The 24,038-nt window shown below is 43.4% G+C and overlaps 2 protein-coding genes across 7 annotated transcripts; both read right to left on the reverse strand.

The window, feature by feature from the left end:
- Positions 1-1,664: 1,664 nt before the first annotated feature.
- Positions 1,665-12,338, reverse strand: zfand4 (zinc finger, AN1-type domain 4). Of its 4 annotated transcripts, none has more exons than XM_072390981.1 (10): positions 12,271-12,338; positions 10,199-10,504; positions 8,751-8,826; positions 7,983-8,050; positions 7,626-7,812; positions 7,261-7,405; positions 5,683-6,903; positions 5,276-5,330; positions 3,196-3,313; positions 1,665-2,769 (listed from the first exon to the last, which is right to left on the reverse strand). In XM_072390981.1, exons 2-10 carry the CDS (start codon positions 10,380-10,382, stop codon positions 2,634-2,636), a joined length of 2,190 nt encoding a protein of 729 aa, XP_072247082.1. In that variant the 5' UTR covers positions 10,383-10,504; positions 12,271-12,338; the 3' UTR covers positions 1,665-2,633. The 4 variants fall into 4 exon arrangements, with proteins under 4 accessions (XP_072247082.1, XP_072247083.1, XP_072247081.1 ...); XM_072390982.1 differs by having other exon boundaries at positions 5,683-6,900; positions 11,971-12,320; XM_072390980.1 differs by having other exon boundaries at positions 11,971-12,318.
- A 611-nt stretch (positions 12,339-12,949) lies between these two features.
- On the reverse strand, positions 12,950-23,637 carry washc2c (WASH complex subunit 2C). Of its 3 annotated transcripts, none has more exons than XM_072390985.1 (31): positions 23,494-23,637; positions 22,065-22,208; positions 21,717-21,881; positions 21,492-21,560; positions 21,226-21,399; positions 21,011-21,104; positions 20,864-20,922; positions 20,710-20,766; positions 20,536-20,631; positions 20,282-20,366; positions 20,024-20,083; positions 19,782-19,903; positions 19,584-19,671; positions 19,457-19,510; positions 19,164-19,364; positions 18,911-19,062; positions 18,685-18,795; positions 17,938-18,030; positions 17,743-17,844; positions 17,537-17,644; positions 17,289-17,455; positions 17,026-17,143; positions 16,465-16,893; positions 16,251-16,379; positions 16,038-16,139; positions 15,838-15,912; positions 15,514-15,573; positions 14,850-15,053; positions 14,036-14,737; positions 13,771-13,942; positions 12,950-13,649 (listed from the first exon to the last, which is right to left on the reverse strand). In XM_072390985.1, exons 2-31 carry the CDS (start codon positions 22,206-22,208, stop codon positions 13,504-13,506), a joined length of 4,338 nt encoding a protein of 1,445 aa, XP_072247086.1. In that variant the 5' UTR covers positions 23,494-23,637; the 3' UTR covers positions 12,950-13,503. The 3 variants fall into 3 exon arrangements, with proteins under 3 accessions (XP_072247086.1, XP_072247085.1, XP_072247087.1); XM_072390984.1 differs by having other exon boundaries at positions 19,782-19,906; XM_072390986.1 differs by lacking the exon at positions 15,514-15,573 and having other exon boundaries at positions 19,782-19,906.
- Positions 23,638-24,038: the final 401 nt, after the last annotated feature.

Below are 24,038 nucleotides of genomic sequence, written 5' to 3' on the forward strand. Positions count from 1 at the left end.
GAAGACACAGGTGGGGAGTAAAAAGGCCATCAGGTACGCGAACATGCAAGTGGAGAGGAGTTCATATCAGGAGATCATGCAGAAGCAGGGATTAGAGGTGAGGACAGTAAAACCATATTCACCCTCATGAGTTTCTTGTGTGTATTTCCTACTTTGTCCCTTGGCAGACTGATCTTGTCAGACTGGTAGTGCCTGTCCCTTGTTTTGATTCTTCAAGGCCTCTGCACAGACCTTATGACTCAGCAGTGTTGATTTGCTTGTTCCACACGGGGCTCCAATATATTTACAGGATAACGTGAATGATTTGAGTTGACGAACTGCTGCTGTTTTCTTGCATTTCGAGTAGATACTCCAGTTAAAAAGAATCACATGAGGCTGCTGCAGTCAAATAAACAGAAATCCTTGGACTTCCTGTGCGCTTTATTGATTTCAACTTGTTGGATCGATTTCAGCCTCAATAGTTTATGAGAGTTTTAAATAAAAAAAAGGTATACAAGAGCAGAAAGTGTACCTATCAGTGACCTCATAGCTTTTTCCAATAATTCCCATCAAACCTCTACATGTTTTTCTTCTGAATGAAACCATCCTCCACCCTCACTGAGCAAGATCTCTGCTTGGAAAAGCCATGTCTAGAAAAAGAACAAAATCACTGTTTTCAGTCATGGCAAACTATAGACTCGCTGCACTTGGACACACTGCAGTGTTGCAAAAGACAGGACGAGCTACACTGAAACAGAAAGTAGAAAACGGACATTGGGCTGGGGTGTTTGTGTGAGACAAACACAAGAAACCGAATCAGATACTCAGATGAAGTCTGCACGTATTGTGCAAGGAGCACTACGCGCCCGGGAAGGAAAAAAGCACTGAGATGATCTACGGTGGTGCATGGATGTTGAATTAAAAAAAAACGTGTTTGCCAAAATGATTCCGCATACCAATGTGTTCTTAATGAAATCCTAACATGCTGGCTTTTAGTCTAATGGAGACAGTTTCTGCCATGGCTTGCTCGACTATTGGCTTTTAGGACAAAGTACATATTAGGCTGATGGCTGGAGTTTTCTGTCATAAACAGAAAGGCAGACAAACTGAACGAAGACGTGCTTTGGTTTTGTTTTTTGTATTTTTTGCCTGGGGCAGATCTGTTGTTATGAAAACTGAAATTTCTCCACTTTTGGGAAAGCTACGGGCGCTAACAGGTTGCAACGTCAAACAACCGAGCGATAAAGCAGAAATGAACAGAATGGGCCGGTAACAGTAAGAGACTTTTCCACTACTGTGGGGGTGACCCTGCGTTAATGAAGGCAGACCTGACAGGATGTCGTCCTCTGCTTTGTTTATCCTTTGCCAGGAATTAATGGGAGTAAATGGATGTTCCACTGTTCAGCTTGTTGCTAAGGAACACGCCAAAGGGCCCAACTCAGAAGGAAAGGGTATTCAATGTAAAAAAGAATGAGTGAGCGATACCAAGAACCCATTTCTCAACCAAGCGGTTAAGAGAACAAGGAACAGGAACAGCCAGCTTCAAGGAAATCTGAAGAAATGACTGGACTGTCAGTAAAATAGAGAAATCAGCTTTCCCCTCAACGTGACTAAAAAGATTCATTTGGAAACGCAATTTCAGACGAGCGTGGGATGTCACACATACACCAGTGACACACAGCGAGTACGGAAGAGACTTTATTAGTTCAAACCCCTGTAGATACTTAACCGGCATTAAAAGTTTTTGCAAAAGCTGAACAATAAAAAAAGACTTACAAAAAGATTTTCATGGCAACAACCTCACTGTAGACACGTCATAAACACCATAACCTACACTCCCCCGCCCCCAACCCCACCCTCCCCTCCCCTCCCCCAAAGTCCTAATACAGTTTAGTCAAAAGGCAGACAGATCACTGACATTCAGACGTACACACATTGCATACTTACCATTTCAAAACCATCCTTTTTCATTTAAATAAGCAGTATTTATTAATAAATATTAAGCATTTCATTAATAAGTGGGTGTACTGTTCTCTCTTAAGAAAAAAATTTGTTAGTGATGTATGTGCCCAGGTCAGAAAAGACATTTAGATGTGCAGGATATATATATATATATATATGTATATATATAAAAAACCCAACAATCTGGATATTATTAACACTTCATTAAACAAACACAGACATGTATGCAGCTTTCCCCAACAAGAAGTCACATGTATAAATATAGTTCTAAAGTGCATCTGTTAAAGACTTGTCAAAGGAAGTCAACAGCAGTCCTATTAAGAGAAACAAAAGGAAACCGTGCAGCAGATATATTTAGTAAAAACTACCTACAAACATGCACAATAGTTGGTTTTTTTTACGTTTTTTTTTTTTTCTAGCTTACAAAGAAAAAAAGAAAGTAACAGACACGAGGGATACACATTTTCACATTATAAAGAGGTGACAATTCTGTGCCATTTCAGTCCACTTTTGTTGGTTCACACGTGGGTTTAAAAGAGTATTTATTCCATTTCTAAGTAAACTTGGCTGATAAAGAGAGAAAGAAAAAGCACACAGTGGTGTATGGGTTCGTTCCTTCTTGAAATGCCTTTGCAGAACTCCCCCCCTCCCGTCGGCACAGTCAGTTGATCTTGCGGTGATGCTGGTAGGGTCTAGATCTTAGGCAGCTTGGGGGCACTGATAAGAGGGTTGGTCTCCTGCAGAAACCGCCGTCCGGCACTTTTGTAGTCAAAAGTGCAGTCGTGCGCCTCTGCATAGCGGTGGGTGGCACAGAAGTTGTGGCCACACCTTAAAGAGGGAAAATGCACAGAAGTTAACAGCGTGTGAGAGTTTCTTCCCTGAAGCTTCGCTGTCAGCACGTGAAAACCCATTTCACCACCGCCCCCCCCCACCATTTCTTCAAAGCTTTCATTTAGAAACATCAATACTGAACATACTCCATTTGTAAGTCGTTTGAACCATATGTACACCTGATAACTTTAAGTGTCTGATATTGAGAGATTAGTTACTGTGTCAGACTCAGTGTGAACAGGAGAGGGAAGACATCCGTACTGATGTCGTTTAGGGGGAAACAATCTGTGACATCCGTTTCCTTTAGACAAATGCAGGAAGACAAAAGAAACCAGGACAGGAGCACTTTGTACTAAGGAACAGACAAAGGAGATTTAGAGTCAGACAGCAAGTGTGTGGATGAGTAAGGGCGAATACTTGTACCTGCACTCATAGCTGGTGGCCAGCCCAGTCTTCTTGCCACAGACGAAGCAGTGCTTTGAGCTCTTCTTCTTAGTGCCTGCGGGAGCCTTGACTGGAGGTAGGTGGTATGCTGGAGTGCCTGAGAGCAGAGGAAACATCTTATGTACTCGACTGGAGCCGGAATAAAATGACGGAATGTATAGCTAAAAGATTCGAGATAAACCCTGGAACATTTCGCTGCACCACTGAAGGCATTCCCTGTGTTTGCAGACATTTTAAACTGGTGGCATCAGGAGCACAAAACCTCTGTGGAGTTGCTTTCATCAGTGTCCCTTTAATAATACTCACTTAAAATTTGCTCGTACCGGATCCATCGCACTAACTGAATTTGGAAAAGGTTAGATTATCTCCATGAGCCCAAAAAAAAGATGCTTCCATGTTAGTGTTGGTATTTTGTTTCAAGCCAGATGGAATATAAAGTCAGCGTTATGATTTTATTTTTGGCCACTTAAGAACCAATGCATATATGCACTGGAATGCAATAGTTCTCAGCTGACCTAAATGCGACAGCTTTTCCATGAGATGGTCCAAATCAATTATGGTTCCACTGGGGAAAAACAGGTTGAAAAGGAAACTTCACTGATATGTCAGAATATTCACGAATGTTCATTTCTTGAATCAGGGGACTCTGGTTTGCCGCTCTCCACTCGTGGAACGGCTTTGCAAACCGTAGGGATTCAGGAACGGACAGATAAAGCCGGCGGCGCTGGGATGAAAGGACCACAAGCTTGCTGTCAAACGGGGTGGAACGTGGCGAGGTGGTGGATTGGATTTTTATTCACATCACAATACGTCTGCTACCACACAGACATGCAGTCGGTTACGCTGTAGTCAGACCAGAAAGTAATAGAGCCAAGTTACATTCAATTAATTCAGTCAAAGGCTGTCCTAGACTTCTGTTGTTAGCTCTCAATCCTAGTGCAACTGAAAAAAAACAACAACAGAGGAGCAGATATTTACATTTTCGGCAAACACAAAAGCACTATTGAGACCCAGTGCTCAGAGGGAGACAAGGGAGCGCTGTCAACAAGCAGGAGCAGAAGCTTGTATGACCGAGTTCAGCGAGCTGGATGCAGTCCCTGCAGCCGCTCTGTGGGCAAGCGGCACTGACTTGGACTTCATTCAGGAAGCCATGTGTAGCCAATCGAGCGATGTGTCCTTTTTTCGAACAACAGACGTGTTGTCACATTCTGAACTATCTGTAGTGGTTTCACTTTGGATGTTGTGGGGACCTGCTAAAAGAGACAAGAGATAACCACAGCCTGTACCAGGAGTTGGGCGATATACTCAGTAAGATACGGCCCCATTTGCTTCATGCTGGAAATTGCAAAGCAACATGAGAGAGAGAGACAGCAAACAGTCAGGACAGAATAGCTGGCCATCAATCATGACATCCAGGTTTCCGTTACATTAAAGACCTTTCCATTGAGAACGTGAAGCCATTTTAATACACTAGGTCCAAAACAGCTGTCAATGTTAGCATAGCTGGTGCATCAGGGACGAATTCAGTACACACTTATCTTCTTTAGCTTGTAAATTAATAGGATTTCATTTCTTCCTGCTTCAAGTTTCATTATTTTGAGACACTTTCTCACACCAAGTAAACCCATCGGCACCAGGTGAAGCTCTCGGTATTTCGTGCCAGTTCTGCCACTTTCCTCTTTACAAATCCACTGAAAATTGTTCAATTAAAGTCATTTTTCCTTTCACTTCTTCTCTGTTCACTCTGAGTTTTGTGGCAAATCTTTTAAGGTTTTTCTGGGTTTAACTGGTTGGTTTGTAAAATGCTGCTTACTGTAAGTCGAGCAAAAAACAGGCCACTCCCATTCTCTATGAACAGACTGAGCATATCAGTGGCCAACATAAAGAAATGAGAATGCTGGTGTGCTTTCCTGCCATTCTGCCGTTTGCAGTGCTTCTGCACATCTTGAGAGAATGAATACTTAATAAACCTTGGACATGCTCTGTTACAGCGCTCCTACAACATGCACTGGGGCCTTTCACATAACATGACGTAGCGGTGTCTGTGCGTCTCCCTTACCTATAGCCCCAAATGATGCCACGGCTCCGGCAGCTGAAGCCAAAGAGTTGCTGGTCTTAAAAAAAAAAAAGAGAGGAATAAATATTTTAGAGCTCACAAGGAAAACAATTGCAGCGTTTCACTTTTAAAAGTCTAATAAAAAAGAGCATGCCATCATCGATATTATTGGCTAAATGAGAAAAACTGCAACTCTATTTACGAAAAAGTAAACATGCACTGCAAAAAGTAGCTATTTCATGCTGGCGTTACTGTTCGTGCAGCGGGACAAGGCAGCAATTCAAAGATGTGCAAACTGAGTAGGTGCTAAGAGGAAAAGAATCACTAGCATTAAACAACCAAAAAAAAAAAAATGAAAGAATTTTTTAGAGCAGGTCACAAACTGAACATCTAAACCCATCGGTGCTCACTCTGTAAGAGGCTGCTGCTCGGGTCAATGGGGACATTTGTCTAATGAGATCATCCTGAAGAAACCGGTTCGTTGGGATGGCTGGCAGCCTGGAACCAAGGCTGCCCTGTCCTGATGTGACAGGAGGCAAAGTCAGCGCAATCCCCAGACTCTCTCTAATGCCGTCCCTGCTGCTGTTGTCTGGAGACCTCGTGGAGAGAGAAGCCAGCAGCTCAGAGTTGTTCAGAGACCCCAGTGGCTCCTTACAGGCTTGGTTTGCCATATTGGTGATGCCTCTTGCTTCTCTTTTGGAGATAAGCTCCGGTCTTTTGCCAGGTGACTCAACTTTAACACCCCGGAAGCGTGGTGGGTGAGTTGACAAGGTAGTCGGGGGATGAGGGGAGGCGTTGCCTGGTTTCACCGAGGATTGCGCTTGCAGGTTAGGCTGCAAATAAAGTGTGGAATCAAAAGGCTGAGACAGCAGTCTGGTTGAGCTGGGTGGTGAGGTGGAGGCAGTCAAAGGAGAGGGCGGGCCAATATGCAATGATGTACCAAGCTTTGCTCCATCAGCTCTAGTGGTGAGTGCATCACTTGCTCCAAGTTTCCAAGGACTGAGAAGGGAGGAGGAGTGTGGCAGCTGGTGCTGGGCCCTGACATTAAAGGGTTGACAATCTCCCTCTGGCTGGATGGACATATCCAGTCCAAGAGGGTCAGATAGTTCCCCATATGAAGCACCAGGTTGTGCTGGTGCCACAAGTCCAACCGGTTTCTCTAATAAACCCAGCCTGACTGCCTCCCCTGAAGGCTCAGCTGGGTCAAAGGGGGCTTCAGGTGGCCCTCTGGCACACAGTGGGGTGTGCTGAGGGTAAACACAGTCTCTCATCAACCTGCTGCTGCCAATGTCCATTCGGGATACTTTGGGAGGGGGACGGATCTTTGCAAAAGGTGGGCAAGTCTCCCATGGTTCCTCCTCCTGAAGCATATAACAAGAGGGTGACAAAAAAGAGGGAGGAGACCGTCTCGGGATTGTCAAATGGGCAGAGCTCGCAGCAGCAGGGAGCAGAGATGGGTCTACAGATTCGTGGTCTATGATCGGAGGTAGTGGAGCCATTTTCTGCCGAGGCTGGTTGATCTGCGGGAGCGAGCGAAAGAGGCGGTGGTGATGTCGTGCGTTGGCAGGTCCAGAAGAGCTGCCGCCGGGATGTGGGCTAACAGACGCCCGTGGTTTTATCTTTGCCGACTTCTGGAGGACAAGAAGAGGTGAAATGGTGAAGTGATAACAAAAGCTCTGCGGACCTTTTCTCATTAAGTAAACTGATACATTCAAAGTGTATTTAGTAATGAGAAAAAACAAAGAGTTCCAAATCTGAAGCTTCTGCTCTGATTATAGTTAACAGGTGAAATGTTAACATGTCTCCACAGGACTGCCAAGAGCCTCTCTTTACTTCAGTTTATACATAATTAATTCACACAGCCTGTTCCTAATAAAACTGTCTTCATTTACAAGACATGTTCGTTTCTCAACTATAAATTAATAAATTGTCATGTTTACAGCTAGATAAGACCGGACCAATTTAATGGGCCACATTGATTCTGGTACCTTCTTGTTGAGGTTCATGTCCTCCATCTTGGCTTTGAGCAGCTTCATTTTGGTCATGGTGATAGAGTTTTCAAGGCTCTGCTGTGCAGCTGTAGAACTCTCCCCATCCTCCTCCTCTGCATACACATTGTACACCGAGCCACCACTGGAGAACATGGCAGGAGAAAAAGCCTCTTCCTATTATCAATCTAACAAAATCAGCCATCTGCAAGCCGTTGCAACATTAATTCATATTCATTTCCGCACTGGCTTTGTGCATCCTCTTTAAATTCCTCGGCGGTCTTCATATTTCTAACGTCAAAGTTAAAGAACTTCCAGAGAATATAATTGTACGAAAACAACAGCTGCTCTAACAGTACACCAACCTTAGAGATTCAGACAGAGGGGTCAGAGTGCCGTCGCCCCTGTCGACCACTCGAAAGAAGTTGAGCTGGTCACCCTCGCGATAGACCACAAACGTGACCTGTTTGTTTGCCAGGTTTTTCTCCCAGCCCTCCTCCTTTGTGCCCTCCATCAGGTCAGCCACTTCTTTGATAGGATCCTCTATGGTAACTGTCAGAAGAACAGACGGGTGGTTCAGTGATTGAAACAGAAAGGTGCTGCAGACCAAGAATCACAGCGAGGTGCCGACTTAAAAACAGGAATTAAAAACATCACAAACTCCAGCTTCATGCAGTCTACTAATTACCCATTTTGGTAAAGTTCTTTGGACAGTTTCTCACCTCTCCTGGTGTTAATTGGGCCTCCCCTCATAGCTAAGACCAGTTTCAATGTGCAGCCCTCTGCAATGCTGTTGACAAAAATAAAATAATGTTGAATACAGCCAGATACACAATGACTCACAATGACTTAGAGTCTACAAATACACAAATGAGACAGCGAGACTAAACATTTGCTTTTAGCGCTTAACTTCTGAGGCAGAGGTTCTGATGTAACATAAACAGCATTTCAAGGGAGAAGATGAACTCCAGATGAAATTAAGTACAGGGCTGGGAATTGCACTGGAACGATTGTTACATATAAGCAGATGCTTCACTGCCCCCCCCTCTTCTGCTTGTAAAGCTTCAAAAGGGTGCTGGCGGTGTGATGGAGTAGCCTGGTAACATCTTGCAAGAGACCGTTCATGTGGAAAATTATGTGACAACTATTCATAACAATACCACCATCTGCAGGCAGCAGAGCACCAGAGGGTGAGCTCTGCATCTCAAAATGACAAAAAAAATAAAAAAAAAGGAAGAGGAAGCGCTCCAAATATGACCAGCGGTGTCACTTGCCTCACCAAGCTCAACATCTCCGGCTTATCTACAACATGTTGAACTAAATCGAGAGCCACCACTCCTGTGACAGCAAAGATTGTGACATGCTTCCGCAAATTATTTTAAATATACGGAGTTGTACGTTTTAAAAAGGTGTGTTTTTTTCTTTTTTTCTTCTTTTGCTTTTGTTTCAGCACTTTAAAAGACAGAAAGTGTTGGCAGGAGTAGATTTACCCATAATCATGTAGACAATGTTCATCATCCAGCTCTACATTGTTCCAGATAAGATGCTGCTGGGCAACAGGGATACCTTTACAGACAGTCAGAGAGAGAGTGGGGGGAGGGGGGGGAGAAAACAGCCAAAGTTGACACGGACCTGTTCATGTTTCATAAACTAAGTTCACTAATCTGACCAGCAAGAAGGTAATGCCACAGAGGCAGCCACACATCATGGTAAATGATTCATGGCTGCCATCTAAAGATGAAATAATGCAACAGCTGAGAAAAGCCTCGCACACAACAGATAAACAGCTAAAAAAAATAAATAAATGTAGTGTTTCAGTGTCATAATGTAAGCTCGTCTAAAGTAAAGTAAGGAAATCAGTTTGGTTACACAACTATGTTTACACCGCATAGAAAAGTACCGCAAATAAGCCTTAAATAATAGGAATCCTGTCCAATACTACATCAAAAGAATGAAAAGGCTCTCTAGGGACATGAGATGGTTTATATGTGTGGTCAGGAGGCTCTCTGTGCCTGCAATCAGTAAACTCGATGACCCTGTGCTGGAGGTGAGCCATCGGGCTTGTGGGTTAGCAGAGGTCCCCTCATTACAGAGTGACATGCGAGGTCACTGACGTACTGCTTTGGCAGACAGACCTTCACATCCACAGAGGCCTTTCTTACCACCACAGCTGGGAGGAATATAGATATGGCAGGTCAACCTGATCGCCCACAAAGCGACGTCCACGGCCAAAATGTTCAATGAAACAGAATACATACTGTCTATTCAAAGTCATTTCTGCTGCACCCTACACGGCCCAAACTTGTGACTCTGCTGAACATGTTTAGCTGTGTTTATCTGCAGTGTGCCCACTGCCTCCCTGAGGGCACGAGCCAACAGATGAGTCCACAAAGACGTTGTGTAGGACAGCTGCACTTTGCAGTTTACAAAAAGCCGGACCTTCTTACCCACATGTCAAATCCAAAGTGCATTTACAGAGTCCATTGAAAGTGATTTGGTGCTGTCATTTAGTAAGCCTGCTCTTTCATCTACATCTTGTATCAGGTCACTGTGCACTTAAGAAGCATGCGCTGAGATCTGATTGTGTGCAAATGAGCAACATTACACAGGGTAGAATGTAATGATGCAATTAAGGTGAAAACAAGTCGCCATAACGTGATCAGGTTCAGCATACATTCATGTATGACGTGTGTTTTCCTAACGAGTAGAAAAGAGGTGCTATATATCTGTAACTCTGGCTGACAATCTTTTAGTTTTTAATAATTCAACTGAATCTTAAATTTATAGGCTTTCCTGTAACCACTTCCATTTAAGCACTGAAAATAAGTGATGCCTCTTAAGATTCTTGATAAGTGCTATAATATGGCTTGTAAAACATGGATGAAAATGTATAACAGCACACTGAGACGTGTGAACTACACACTGGTAAGTATCGTACCTTCCAGTCTCTGGATCTTCGCTTTGACTGAAATGACAGCCTCAAAGGGCAACACACGCAATTCAAAACAGGTCCCTGTAAGGGTCTCTATGAACAGCTCCATAGTGTCATAGAAGGGGAGCTTATACTGAAAAGCTCCCACGCTGTCGTCATTAAAGAAGGGCGGCTCCTTCCTGTCGGTCATCCTGGCTGGTTGGGAGAGAAGTTTTAGGAGGACGGCGAAGTGGCGGCTGTGGCCCAAAAAGCGGGAGGGAGAGTCTGCTCACTGGCCTCGCTGCTGTCAGACATCATGTAGAATGACCTCAGCTGTGAGCAGAGACAAGACACAACAAATGAACATCACGGTAAAGGTCTTTGTTAGCGTAACGACTATGAGCATCCATGGTGTGACGTCTGAAACCGAGTAGACAAGTCAGCAAATCAGTTTTGGATGTGATCTTTTATTAATTTATTCCCTCTTTTTTTACACTTTTCTGTTATAGTTTGTAATTTGAAGGCAACCACCGGGTCAGAGCATTGGTTACAGGGAAAATTTACAATGGGAGTGAAAGGACACCTGAGCAACATTCAAGAAGATCAGGTGCGCTACATAAGCCCGTGGTATAAGATGTCCTGTGGCTGACCGCAGAATTCGACACATCACGTTGTGTGTCGTTCGTCTAAAAGAACATCTTATTGGATATAAACTTTAAGAATGGTACAAATTTAAGCCTATGATTGACCAAAAAGTTTACTAGAGATGTTACTGGGGTGCTCAAATAACTATATTCTAAATATATCTGTAGACAAGGTTGGAATGCATTACACAGAAAAATAGTCCCAATTTCCATGCATGACCAGTTTACTTATATCTTTAAAGATATGGCAGAAGCAACCTATACAAAAGAAACTATATAGTACGTCTGAATATGTTAACACCAGTATGTTTTCCCCAACCATAAACTGTTTTGCTGTATATGAATATGTATCACCTCCGGCTGCCATGTTATCGGTTTTGTTAATAGTGACTTTATAAATGGATCATTGCTTTTAAAGTTTTGATTACATTTGATGCATTTAAGATACACCGACCAATTTAAGTAGGTGTCCTTCTTTTATTTCAACAGTAATGTTCCCACAGCAGACATTGGATTTAAAAACAGTAGGAGAAAAAAAAAAACAAGGGAGAAAAAAAAAAGGAAAAAGACAAACCTTACATAAATGAAAAAGCAGCCGCATGTTGTAGTCTTTAAAGCCATCTGACTGGATCAATCGTGTATTTAGTATGCATTAAAAGACGTTACGAGATAGTTCACGAGACAAAAATATATTGGTGAAACCAAAAAAATTTAAATTTAGCCAAGCCCTGTGTATGAAACACACAGCAGATCAACCGTCTGGGTGGACTGTTATTTCTGTGGTGTGACGAGGCCTGGGGTGCATCCATTCACATATTAAAGGGCTGCCATAGCACGCCATTTTTAAAGAAAAAAAAAAACAATTAAGTCGTGAAGTTATAGACGATACTATACACATATTGCACCAACCTAACGCGGTATAACACGTTAAAGCAGCGTTACAGCAGAGGCCACAAGCTAAGCAAGACAACATGGAGTATGTTAGTTAGCTGCCTAACAACGGAGATGAATGGAGTTAAAACCGTGTCAGTGCAATTCCGGCGCCTAACGCTAGCAAAGAAAATGTCACACAGGCAGTTTTGCGCCTCAGTTTTTGACAATACCGTTTTAAACCGTCTTTTATGCTGGTCTTTTTTAGGTCAAAATTTCACTTACCAGTGTCCACTGCAACAAAACTGTGAGGAAGCCCGTCTAGCCGACGCTGCTATGGTTAGCTTTCGTTGCCATGTTAGCCAACAACTCAAACAATGGCTTCCTTTCACGGAGGTCGGCTAGCAGGCAGCTATGCTACATCTAGGGGGCTTCAGTTCTACCCGTCCCGAGGATCTGTCGATGGCAACGTTGCGTGCAAAACCAAGCAACATCACGGTTAATCGTTAAAACAGCACACGAAACAAACGGAACTGTTGACCGTCATCGGTCGCCATTGTTCCCTGGTTGGCGACATCTTTGTACCTGTCAACAGCGGTAGAACAACACCTTCATGACTCCATTTGATTGATGAACAAAGGAACCAATTGAGAACGGCGAAGTGGGCGGGACATACATTTGTTGGCGAAACGGCGAGTCTGTATCATGATCGATCACCTTCACAGAAGTCATGGGGTCACAGAGACTCCTTGTATCCAGCGGCGTTTGTTTTCTAGTAAATGTGTTGTTCTCAGAATTGCATAATGTTAGAAATACGATTTCAACGCCAACGTCCAATGGAATGACTCGACTACAAGTTAATTTTTAATTGTTAATATAACCGCTTAAGCCTCTTATGTGTTGGAGGCACAGTATATTCCTGCCTGAGATGCAGGTCATAGAAAAGGCTGCCATAAACACATAAAACAAAATAATATTCTCTCATGAACCTAACATTGCCAATCTTTGGACGTGGTAGGAAAATTAACCATGTGGAGGAATCCCAAGCCAGATCAGGGAGAATATGCAAACCCCTACTCCTCCCACGGTGGGAATCAGACTCGCAACCTTGTGGCTGTGTGTGGAGACCATCTCAAGCAGCTTAGATTCTCTCCTTTTTTCTTACTTTCAAAAGGGAAAATCATGTTAAACTCGTCAGACCACAATCAATGCATCTGTCTAGACACAGCACATGACAGCCATTCGATTGAAATAACTGCACAAATTTCAGATAAAATATGTTTCTTTTTAGTTATTAAAAAAAAAAAAAAAATTCTCTTTTCCATCACAGCCAAAGTTAAGAAATGGATGAATTTCTCAATAAAAACATTTGTCAAAATGACTAAGACATTAAGTAAACACACTGATGTCTCACAAGCATGATATGGCACAAACCCAAAAGACATGTAATCTCACAAGGCAAAGCCAAAAGATAAAAAAAAAACAAAAAAAACAAAAACAATTTACTGTTAATTTCTGCAGGCCTCAAGGCTTAGCATACAGTATGCTTATAAAGTGCTATCACGTATAATAATGACTAACGGTTCATATTAACTATGATGCCAGGATCATTTTGAAAAATGTTGTTGGCAGATGACTAGAATCATTTAGATTTGAGTGTGTATCTGCAAAAAAAAAAATAAAAATAAAAATAAGCCACAGTATTAATATGAATTTATAGCAATAAATACTCTTATCAACAGTGTGTCTGATATCCTTCAGTGATCTCTGAATGACAAAAGGAATCCACAATTGTACAAATCTGGCCTCTCCGGAACATCAGTTCCCACCCAGAGCGTTAAGTGGGTCGTCAAATATGTCGCTTGAATCCGCCGCTGTACTGGTCTCCTGCGACGGTGGCGTTTTCTTTGATTTATGGGGAGTCTTTGCCACTGGTTTTACCGTGCTTGCTGAGAAAATGTCATCTTTAAAAGGAACAGAGAGGTATACAGAAGCATTTAGTTAAATACACCAGATTAAGAAGGCCGAACAAAGCAACGCACATTTAAAAAGTGTGCGTGTATCACACGTTCCATTGCGGCTCACCCATGTCATCATCAAATATGGACTTGGTCTCTCCCTTCGTCTTGGGCTTCTGTTTTGGTTTGAAAGTGTCCGTCAGGTCAGCGAAAATGTCTACATTATCGTCGAACAAGCTGGCATCGACGGCCTTTTCTTTGTGCTTCTTGTGGACTTTAGGCACAGCGGCTACTTCATCCTGCAAAACAGATATTCAGCCAATGAGAGAGGAGACAGTCACATGGCACAGATAGACCTCGACAGTATTATCGTGGATATACAGTAAAAGCACCTGAAAGATGTCCTGCTTTGAAAAGCTACTGCTGTTCTTGATTTCTTTACTGCTTGTGGACGAGGGAGTGGAACTGTTGCTCAGTCGAAATATGTCATCATCTTCATCTTCTTCCAAAAAGGCTGAGGCCTTAGTTTTCTTGGTACTCGGCCGTGGCTTGACAATTTGGAAAAGGTCATCAGTGCCGTCATCAAAAATGGATGGGAATGTGCTTTTGTCCTTGTCTTTCTTCTGTGCTACCCCGCTACTGGCCTGAGGATGATTAGTCTTGGTAGTTTCTCTAGTGGGGGGCTTGCTAGTGACTGAGCTTGTCCCAAACAGACTGTCGGAGCCAAAGAGGTCAACTTCATCGGAAGATGTCAGCGGCTTCACGCTGCCTCCCTTACTGAAGTCTTTATTTCCATCATTTGTTGAAACTGGCAGTATGAGTTCAGAGGGCCTGGGAAAGATTTGAGAGGTTGAAGGTTGGGAGGCTGAGGTGGTGGGCGAGGTTGGAGTTGCTGCCGAGGTCGGTAGTGTTGGATTATTGTCTTTATGGCCGGACTTGTCTGGTGGAGGCAAGACTGAACCAGACAGACTGGGGTTGGGCCCAGAAACAGCTCCTCCAAGAGACTCCTCGATATCCTCCATAGATCTCTGGGCAGCTTGTTGTCTCGCCGCTCTGGACTGAGGTCTCCGAAGTAAAGCACCTTTCGCACGACTCTGCACGACAGGAGATTTACGCTGACATCACACGCTAATATTTCAACAGCAATGAAAGTAACTAAAAGCCCTATAGACTACAAATGTGACACGGCAGCAAACAAAAACCCACCTTGTGCGTGCTCTGCAGCGTGGCGACCTTTACCGGCGTATCAAAGCTCACCCCTCTTTCACTGTCTGCGTGAGCTCCTACAGGAGTTGTGGCCGGACTGGGACTCATGCTGGAGCTGGATACCCCCGAGGAAGAACTAGGGGCCTCCGACATACTGGATACAGCACCAGGGAGCAACGCAGCAGGGTTGATCATCAGACTGGCCTGAACAAAAAAACAAGACCAGACTCATTACTACAGTCATTTATCAATGGATCCTGAGCATTAATATATGTCAAATCCCTTTTTTTGTGCCTCTATCGACAGACGTTTCATGAAGTTTCTCAGTGCAGAGTGTTTTCAGAGAATTCTTCAAAAGGAAAATGAGAAATCAGGCCTGAAGAGTGAAATGAGCCAAGTAGCCAAGCCGAGTGAGTGATAACTACTGAAACTGCAACGAGTGAGACAACTCCTCAAGAGCAGCGGTATGAAATGAAATCTATTCTATTACTTGTGACAGTACTGCTAAGTCAGACCTAAGTTTTGTAAACAGAACACAAAGAAGCATAGACAGGGGGAGAAAACGTGCGAGCGGCAGCAGGAAAAGCTTTCCTGAGAAGGAATCAGAAGGAAATAATAAAGACGTTTGAGTCAGTTCAAACAAAAAATAAGATAATGATATTACTTGAAGTTTCCCAATCCTCGATGAGGAATCTTTAGGTTTTACAGGGCTCGATGCAGGTTTCTGTATAGTCAGATTACAGCAGGATCAGAGTTTTATCAACAGCATTTCTTGTGTTATTTCAGAGAAAACACAAACCTCACAGCAGGCAAACCATTAGGCTGCCGAGTCAATTACAATATCAATAAAGAAAAAAAAACAGCCAATACAGAAAAATGCTCTTAAATCGGCACCACGTGCCCCAAAAATGATGCGTTTAAAGCCCAGAAACCAAACAACACGACGCTGTGATATGACAGCTGCAGATCAGGGTTAAAGTAAACTCACCTGAATCTCTGACAGAGGTTCTGGACTTGCAAGTGGTGCTCTGTCCGGAGGTTTGCTGGGTTTCTCTGCTACCTTCTGGAAATTAAAGTACAAGAGGGGCTACATTTAGAGACGAATCAAAAGGCCCTTTCTCTTTTGCTGCCCTTTTGATTGCTAAACAAGGAAGGAATTCAGCCTTATTCGAATCCCTTTGAACTAACCGGAGGAGCTGGTTTCGGCTTGATGGAGCTGAAGAGGTCATCTTCATCATCATCCGCAAACAGACTCTCTGCTGCCGGCTTCACTGAGCTGAGCTCGGAGCTCTGGAAAGCGAGTACATTCATGTATTCTTAACAGCTGGTGAAAATAAGACTCGCAAAGAGCAGACAGACATACAAAGCAAACACAGGAACGATATATATTCATATACTGACTGCTGAGTTCCCTGAGGATGCAAAGAGGTCAACATCTGGGTCGTTGTCTTTCTGCTGAGTCTGACTGAAAAGCAACTCTTCATCCTGGAAGACACCTGTGCTCTTTGTCTGCGGTCGCTCCTCTGTGGGCTGGAAGGAAATCAGCGTTTACCTTCCCTGCAGCACAAACAGAACAATGCGACGGGTCTGCTATGAAGGTAGAAAGCAAACAAACCTTTAGAGTATTTCTCTCTGTAGGCTTGCTTGGCGTGAATATTGGATCGTTCCAATCCGACTCATCTTCCTCCTCATCATCATCATCAAACAGACTAACAGCGTTTGTTTTGCTCTTCTCTTCCTTCTTTTCCTCCCACTTAACATCTGGCGGTGGGCTTTCCCGAGAGAATAAGATGTCACTGTGGTCTGCTTCATTCGGTGAGCTTTCTGCCTGCTTGTTAGCAAGAACATTAATGCCGCCGAATAGACTGACGGCTCCGGCGGGCTTCTTTTTGCTTTCGCTGCCCTCCTGCGACGGCAGAGTTGGGAGCGGCTCGGGTTTTGCTGCTGCGGGTTTCGGCTGCTCTGGAGGTTTGTCGTTTACGGCCGCCTCAGAAACCGCAAACTCCTCAGACATCGTGGACGACTGGGAGGAAACAAGAGGTGCCTGAAAATGAAAAGAAATCAAATGTCTGTGTAAGTGAAAGGTTATTTAAATGAATCTCATTTTCGAAATCAATGAAAGAGACAAAAGATTTGTCATCCTAACAAATATGTAAAACAAAAGCGATGCACTTGCTTTAACTGGGGCTTCGGTGTTGGTTGTAACCGCAGGTTTAGGGCCGAAGAGAAAGCCTTTATCTTCATCGTCCCCCTCGTCTTCAAACAGGAGAGCGACCCTCTGGGGCTTCCTCTGACTATATGAAGCGCGGCAGAGCAAGAGGACAAGTGAGACTGCGTTCCAATGAATTATGATCAAAATGATTCAAGAACTGTCTCAACAGACACAGTTTACACAGTTTCCAAAGTATGGAGGAGGAGGTGTTTTAAGGCTGCAAATACCTCAGCTCTTTAGAGGGGGCAAAGAGGTCGTCGTTGTCGTTGAACAGGCTGCTCTTCTGCGATGGTTTGGCGCTGGGAAGACTGGACGGAGCACTGGTACTGGTCGTCATCCCCCCCGTCTTGGTGCCAGGTTTTGTTGCGCCACTTTTTGAACCGATCCATTGGTCCTGCGATTTGAGAAAGAAAAATTATGTCCCTGAACATCCAGGAAACCACTGGCTGAGAGGAGGGAAACTTGTTGCGCATACCTCGTCATCGCTGAAGAGGGAGCTGGACGCGACTTTGCTGGGCTGCGGTGTGGAGGCTTTAGCTTGATTAGCCTTCGGTTTAGATTTGGCTGCAGATGCGAACAAGTCCTGCAAGACGAAGAGCCAGGTGAAAAAAAATGTGATATACTGCCAGTAAAACTATGGCCAAGCTCATTCAGTATTTTCTGACGCGTATTAGCTTTTACCTCTTCTTCTTCATCATCAAATAAAGACAAAGAGGCCTTGCTGGCTGTGCCCAGGCTTGCAGGTTCAGGCTTAGACTGGCTCTTATGAATTGATGGAAATAACTGTGGAGGGTAAACCAACATGAAGTGTCATTAAAATGCGCTGATACAAATCAGTTTTATCATTTTTCTTCCATTGATGTTTGCGAGCTTGACCTGTGCGTCTTCATCATCAGAGAAGAGGCCTCTGGTCTGGGGTTTCTGCGTCTGCTCCACGGCAGCTTTTCCAACATCAGCAGCGAGGCCGTTCTACGAAGCATTTGTATGCACATGAGTACGAGGAAATAAGAGGGGAACTTTCTAAACTGGCATACCGAACTACAATGTGCGCCAAACTACAAGATCAAATCTATAAACAAAGTATTTTAGGTTTTTTTTGGGACATTTGGGAACTGAGGGGAACATTTTACCCCCATTGTTGCTTGGTGACACGTCAGCTGCTAAACCATACAGGCCCAACTTTGTCATATTTTTCAGAGAGTGACCGATCTGATCAATCTTATTAGCTATGAGAGATGCTGTCTTATTAGCATTATCAAACTTTTGTTGCCCCAGTCATAATTTTGAAAAGTTTCTTTGGCACTGAATGCAAATGAGCATATATGGCGTCCCCCCAAATGAATGAATGAATGAATTCTCTGTTTAATCATTCGATGTGTCCCATTTGCACCATTTCCCATCAAACATGAGGTTGCCGCCTATTTTTGCCTACATTTTCCACGCTGTTCAAACTCGTGGAAATAAGTAAACCCACAAGACATTACAAAGCATCTGACAGTTGTAGATGGCCTCAGCCCTGTGGTCACTGCAGCCCGCTGCAGCTCTTTTAGGTTGAAAATCTGCCAAAACACAACAAATGTGATTTCATCGGGAGTAAAGTGTCAAGCAATGATTTATTCAAACCTCCTCGGATTTCTCAGACTCCTCGCTGGTAGACGGCTGCCGTTTTTTCAGGCCCTCACTGAGCAAGCTTTTAGTGCTGGGACCGAACATTGAGATGGCCCCCGGCGGGATCTGAACGCAACGATACATTGTATGAAAACTCGATGTGCCATAAAGTCGAATGCTACCCTAGTGCTACACCAAGCTTGTTCAGAAGCGGTGAGACACGCATATGTTTTAAATTTACCTTTTTCTCGGGGGTTTTATCCTTCTCTTCCACCTTCTTGCTCTGGGTAACGGACGGTGCATTGTACTTGTCACTGAATATATCCCCATCCTCGTCGTCTTCATCATCAAAAAGGTCTATAGCTCTTGTAGGTTTGGGTTTCTCTGGTACAGCTGAAAAAAAAACAAAAAAAAACAATCGAATGAACAAATAAAGGGAGACCCAATCACAACACAGCATTATAGCACTTATGTGCTCGTTCTCATTCACCTACCAGAGTCAGACTTTTTCAGGCTTTTACCACTGAAGAAGTCTTCGTCCTCGTCCTCGTCATCAAACAGCCCGCTTCCTCCTCCAGAACCACCCGTTAGTGAGCGAACCTGTTTGGGGGCGGCATTAGTTTTAACAGCCGGAGTCCCATTTTCTTTGTTCCCCTCTGAATCAGACTCTTGGCCTGAACTGAAGAGGCTGTTGTCTGTTGGGAGAAAGTGATTTATTATTTTTTTTTTTGAGCAGGGCGAAACAGACAAGAAACTGATGTTTGCTGCCATAAGTCACTTCTCTTACCTGGGAATATTGATACAGCACCCACTGGAATCTTCTTCTCAGGTTTGCTAGATTCTGGATGGAAAAGGAAAGTTTATCCGCTAGTCCGCTTAACTCAAAATACACCTTTTCCATATTTCTGTCTTACCGGCAGCTGGAGCTGTGCTTTTCATGCTTTCATTCACAGTTCTTTTCTCGTCTGTCACAGGTTTTGGTGCCTCAGAGAAAAGATCACCCTGAACGGCACAATGTGATGACGCAGAATCAATTTCTGTCTCGTGTCGATTCTCTAAAGTGGAATTAAAACCACAGGAGGAAGCAAAGAAAACAATTTGGTTTACTTTACCTCGTCGTCATCGTCAAAGAGGCCTCTCCCTCCACTGAAGAGGCCACCTTTCCCTCCAAACGGGGAGAAGTCATCGTCATCCATCCTCGGTGGCTTAAACATGTCGTCGCTGTCCTCTTCAGCTGCTGCGACAATTCACATTAACAGCATGAGGCATAATGGCAACAACGCCTCTGCAGTAAAACAACGAACGCAGAGTTTACCAAAAGGTTGGAATCAGTGATGATGAATGAGAGTCCTACCCGGTGGCTTTGCAGGCTTTGGTTCTTTTCTGCCTTTGCTCTTCTTCTTAGAGGTCAATGCTTCCCAGATAATGACATGGCAGAAGGAAAAAAATAAATCCATAAGCATGCACATGCAGTGATGACCCTCGTCCATGAGATGCTTTTTCAATGTAAATTGTAAACTTGGATGTCTTGAATTTAACTGAAATGAATTATGATGGGAATCCCGGGGGACTGGAAAGTCAAAGAGATGTTATACTACCGACAGGGACTTACATGCTCGATCCCCCTCGGGTCTGTTAGGTGGTTCGCCTTTGATTCGGGCAGCCAGCTCATCAGCAAAGGAGGAAGAAGCTGTGTTCTGACAGTGACAGGAAATTGACCAGAGCAAATGTTATTAAATCCCCTTAAAGCCCCATAAAGTGCACCTAATCTTAATCAATTCAAATTGAAATGACAAATCAAATCAACTCAAACGTATTTATATGCTACTGTGGTGATTGAATTCTTTTCCATGAGCACAAGCGTACTTTTGGATCATCATCGTCCTTGTCTGAATCGCCAAATATGTCAGAATCCTCATCTTCGTCCTCTTCATCCTCTTCATAACTCATCATGGATGACTTCTGGACACGTGAAGAGAATATTCTAAAGTTACACGTGTTACAAGCATGTAAAGTAGCTTTTATTGTGCCTAAGATTACCTTTTTATTATTATTGTGAACCTCTTCCTCGTCCTGATCAAAGTCCTCATCTGAATGCTGTTAAATAAATGAGTATGGATGACACTTTTCAGACTTCCTGAAAAGCCAAATATAAAATACTTTGAGAAAAAAAACAAAAAAAACACAGTCTTACTGCTTCTTTGCCGTCTTCGCTCTCGATCACACTGTCCCTGTCACTGTCCACTGACATTTCTGAAAACAGAATGATACGCACACAGTGAGGGGAATGAACTACACTGTGCACATTACGGTGCACAAAAAGCTGGAATCGGAACATTACCGTCACTCGACAGGTCACCAAGTCCGACGTCGTCTTGTTCCATGAAGGCTTGAGAACCAATAAGATACGGAAGTGGCCTGTCCACATAAAGATCCTGGAAGAAAAGCAAAAACAGACACACAAGACTGAATAACATTAATGTAAAGATGCACCATCACACGCATTCTTGCAGAGATTTAAAGAATCCTGCAACTGCTTCACGACTAACAGCAGACCTTGGGCTCCAGGATGGCCTCAACTCGGTCTGTGATCTCCTCGTCCTCCGAGTCAGAGTTCCCTGCTTTGATATCCAGATGCTCAAAGGCTGACTCCAACACTTTTAAACCGTAATTCACGGCTTCCTGCATCTTAGGGATCAACTCTGATTCTTTCTGTTCTCGAGTCTTCTCCTTCAATGAAAACAAACATAAAAATAATCAAAGTATCCAGGCTTTAACACTGATGTGAGCTGACTTTCATTAATTTGTTATAGTTAATGTACCTGTTCAGGCTGCTTTTCTAGGGCATCAGCCTTGGGAATACTCTCTTCCACTTCTTCATCATACACTCTCTATAACAGACCAAAAAAATAAAAGGGGATTTCTGTCACAGAACTGAATCCACGTAAAGTTCACCCCAGACTGCCTGTGGCTCTAAAATAGCACAAGGAAGTGAGAGGAATTGTTATCTGTGAGAGCACGATAAATGTTGAAATGATATACGTTACATTTTCTATGAACTGTGTGTTTGACAGCATTAGAAAGTCGTTGAAGACAGAGTGTAAGCGGCTGTCGGTGGCCTTAGTGTCACGGATCAGACTGTCCAACTGCTTTTCGATCTCATGTGTTTTAGACAGCATTCTCTGGGAAAAGTCTTGAAGGAAGAGGAAGAGCTGTGAAGAAAAAAAAAAAAACCTAGTTACGTAAACAAGATCAGTTGCAGGGTTACCGCAAAGCGCATTTCACAATAACTTCATGCACTTCTGCATAGTTTCACCAATTATTTGTCAAACCATGACAGTAAACGACCATATTCTTTACCTACTGCAGACCTGCAGGTGACATTTCTAACTTACCCCCGAGTCAGCTGCCAGAGACCAGTTGGCACTGTGTTGACGTATCTCCTCAAGACTCCAGGGTCTCTCCCAAATCTGAGCATCATTATCCAAGTGTTCACTCCTGCTCGGGCCATTTGCCATTCCCTCCGGGAACGCGCTCATCTGCAATCAGATTGCTTGTTGTTATGGATGGAATCAATCATTCATAGAGGGCTTTTAGAGTTCTGTCAAACCAAACCAGAGGAAAACGTGTCTTGGTCTGCTGTAAAGTCTCCCACTTATGTGGTTTAATTAGTATTTTAAGCCATCTCTGCTTGCAATAAAGAGCGACAATTTTCGGATGTGAAAGCTTGTTGGTGGAGATCAAGCTGTAATCAGTGTTTTCTGCAACTTTTTGCAAAAACCCACACTTTAAGGTGTAGGGAAAACATCCTCAGGTCCACACTGCAAGTCAAAGAGTTGTTCCACAGACAAAGAAAGTTTGCGAGAGTTACCACAGTGAAATCACTCACAAATAAATAATGATGCATTATTTCTGATGGAAGCCCTCCGTTTAAGTAGTTTCAAGGCCAAGGGACACAATAAGAACAATAACAACAACAATAAGATGCCTGCAGTAAATGTGTTCAAATCTAAACATTATCATTGAGGACATTTACAATTTTGTGCTACATAGCTCTGGCATAAGTTTAGTGAACAGTGAACTTAGGAGGAAAGGGCTTTGATAGTACTGCAGCATTTGTCCTCACTATGAAGAGCATCATCATGGCCATAGAGATCAACCATGATGCCTTCCCACAGCTTTACAACCAATATGAATATTTGCCCCGGGGTCAAGGGTTTAAACCTTTCCACGGTAAGTCAAACTGGGGACAAAGATCAATCCACAAAAACTTCTTGGTATGTGTGACATGCTCATACTCTACATAGCTGTGTAGGCCACTGCTCATTCAACTATGAGGCATTTTTAGCAATACATTTCGATTAGTCACTGCGTGCATTAGATCTCACACGGCCAAAGACACAGTTTCAGTGTCAATAAACCTTACCCAAAAACACAGTTCAGAGGCTTGACGCAATTGTTTCCTTGATATGTATGGATAACTTCCTTTGGCACTGAAAGACCAAAAGATAAATCCCATCTTGACTTCCCTTTTGAATTCCCTTCAAATGCTTTATGTAGTTCTACTGCTATACTTGCGATATAACAAGATAACGCTGGATTTGCAATCACCTTGACACGTTTGCAAAAAGGCAACTTGCTATGTCCCCATAAAGTTACCTAAATGTTATTTCCTCTCACTTGAATTTGGTTCTGAAAGAGAAAGCGGGGTCTGTTTGGCTAGCAGTTAGCTTAACTTAGCTAGCCAACACCAACGGTGACTGTTGCTGCTCTGAGTAGCACAAAGTGAAATATCACTCAAACAATAAGCGCTTCCACGCTTACCTTGAACACCTCTGGTCAAATGCGGTCCACGACGGTCAACTCTGGTTGGAAACGAAGAAAAAAATAAGATCGATTATGCAAAATTTGGCCTTTCCCTCATTGGTCTTCTGACAGGTCAGCCATGTTCTGTCTGCAGACAGTCACCTGACTGCCGTTACCTAGCAACCCAAAGAAAGTGGGGCGGAGTGGAACAAACTAACAACGCGGCGAGGCTAATTGTCTAATGTGGCTGTTTTAAACTAAGCGTAGCTGTGTAGTTAGAACATTACAAGTTATTTTTTTAATACGACTTGCAAGACAAGACAAATTTGCAATTTTGTCATTATTTTTACGGTGGGGTCTTCATATGTATGGCAGGGAAAGCTTCCGAGAGACATACGGCTGTTGTTTTCTTGCACTTCTTGCACTTAACCCTCCACTCACTCCCAGGATATTTTGATATTCATCTGGATTCTTTCAACCTTTCACCTAAAAACTTCCCGGTATATGCAGTTGAATCGTGTCTTTCATCTCCTCGTGCCACACAACTTCAATCAATCATTATC

This window comes from Leuresthes tenuis, unplaced genomic scaffold (assembly GCF_036924035.1).
Source record: "Leuresthes tenuis unplaced genomic scaffold, fLeuTen1.0.hap1 SCAF_8, whole genome shotgun sequence".
Classification (NCBI taxonomy): domain Eukaryota; kingdom Metazoa; phylum Chordata; class Actinopteri; order Atheriniformes; family Atherinopsidae; genus Leuresthes; species Leuresthes tenuis.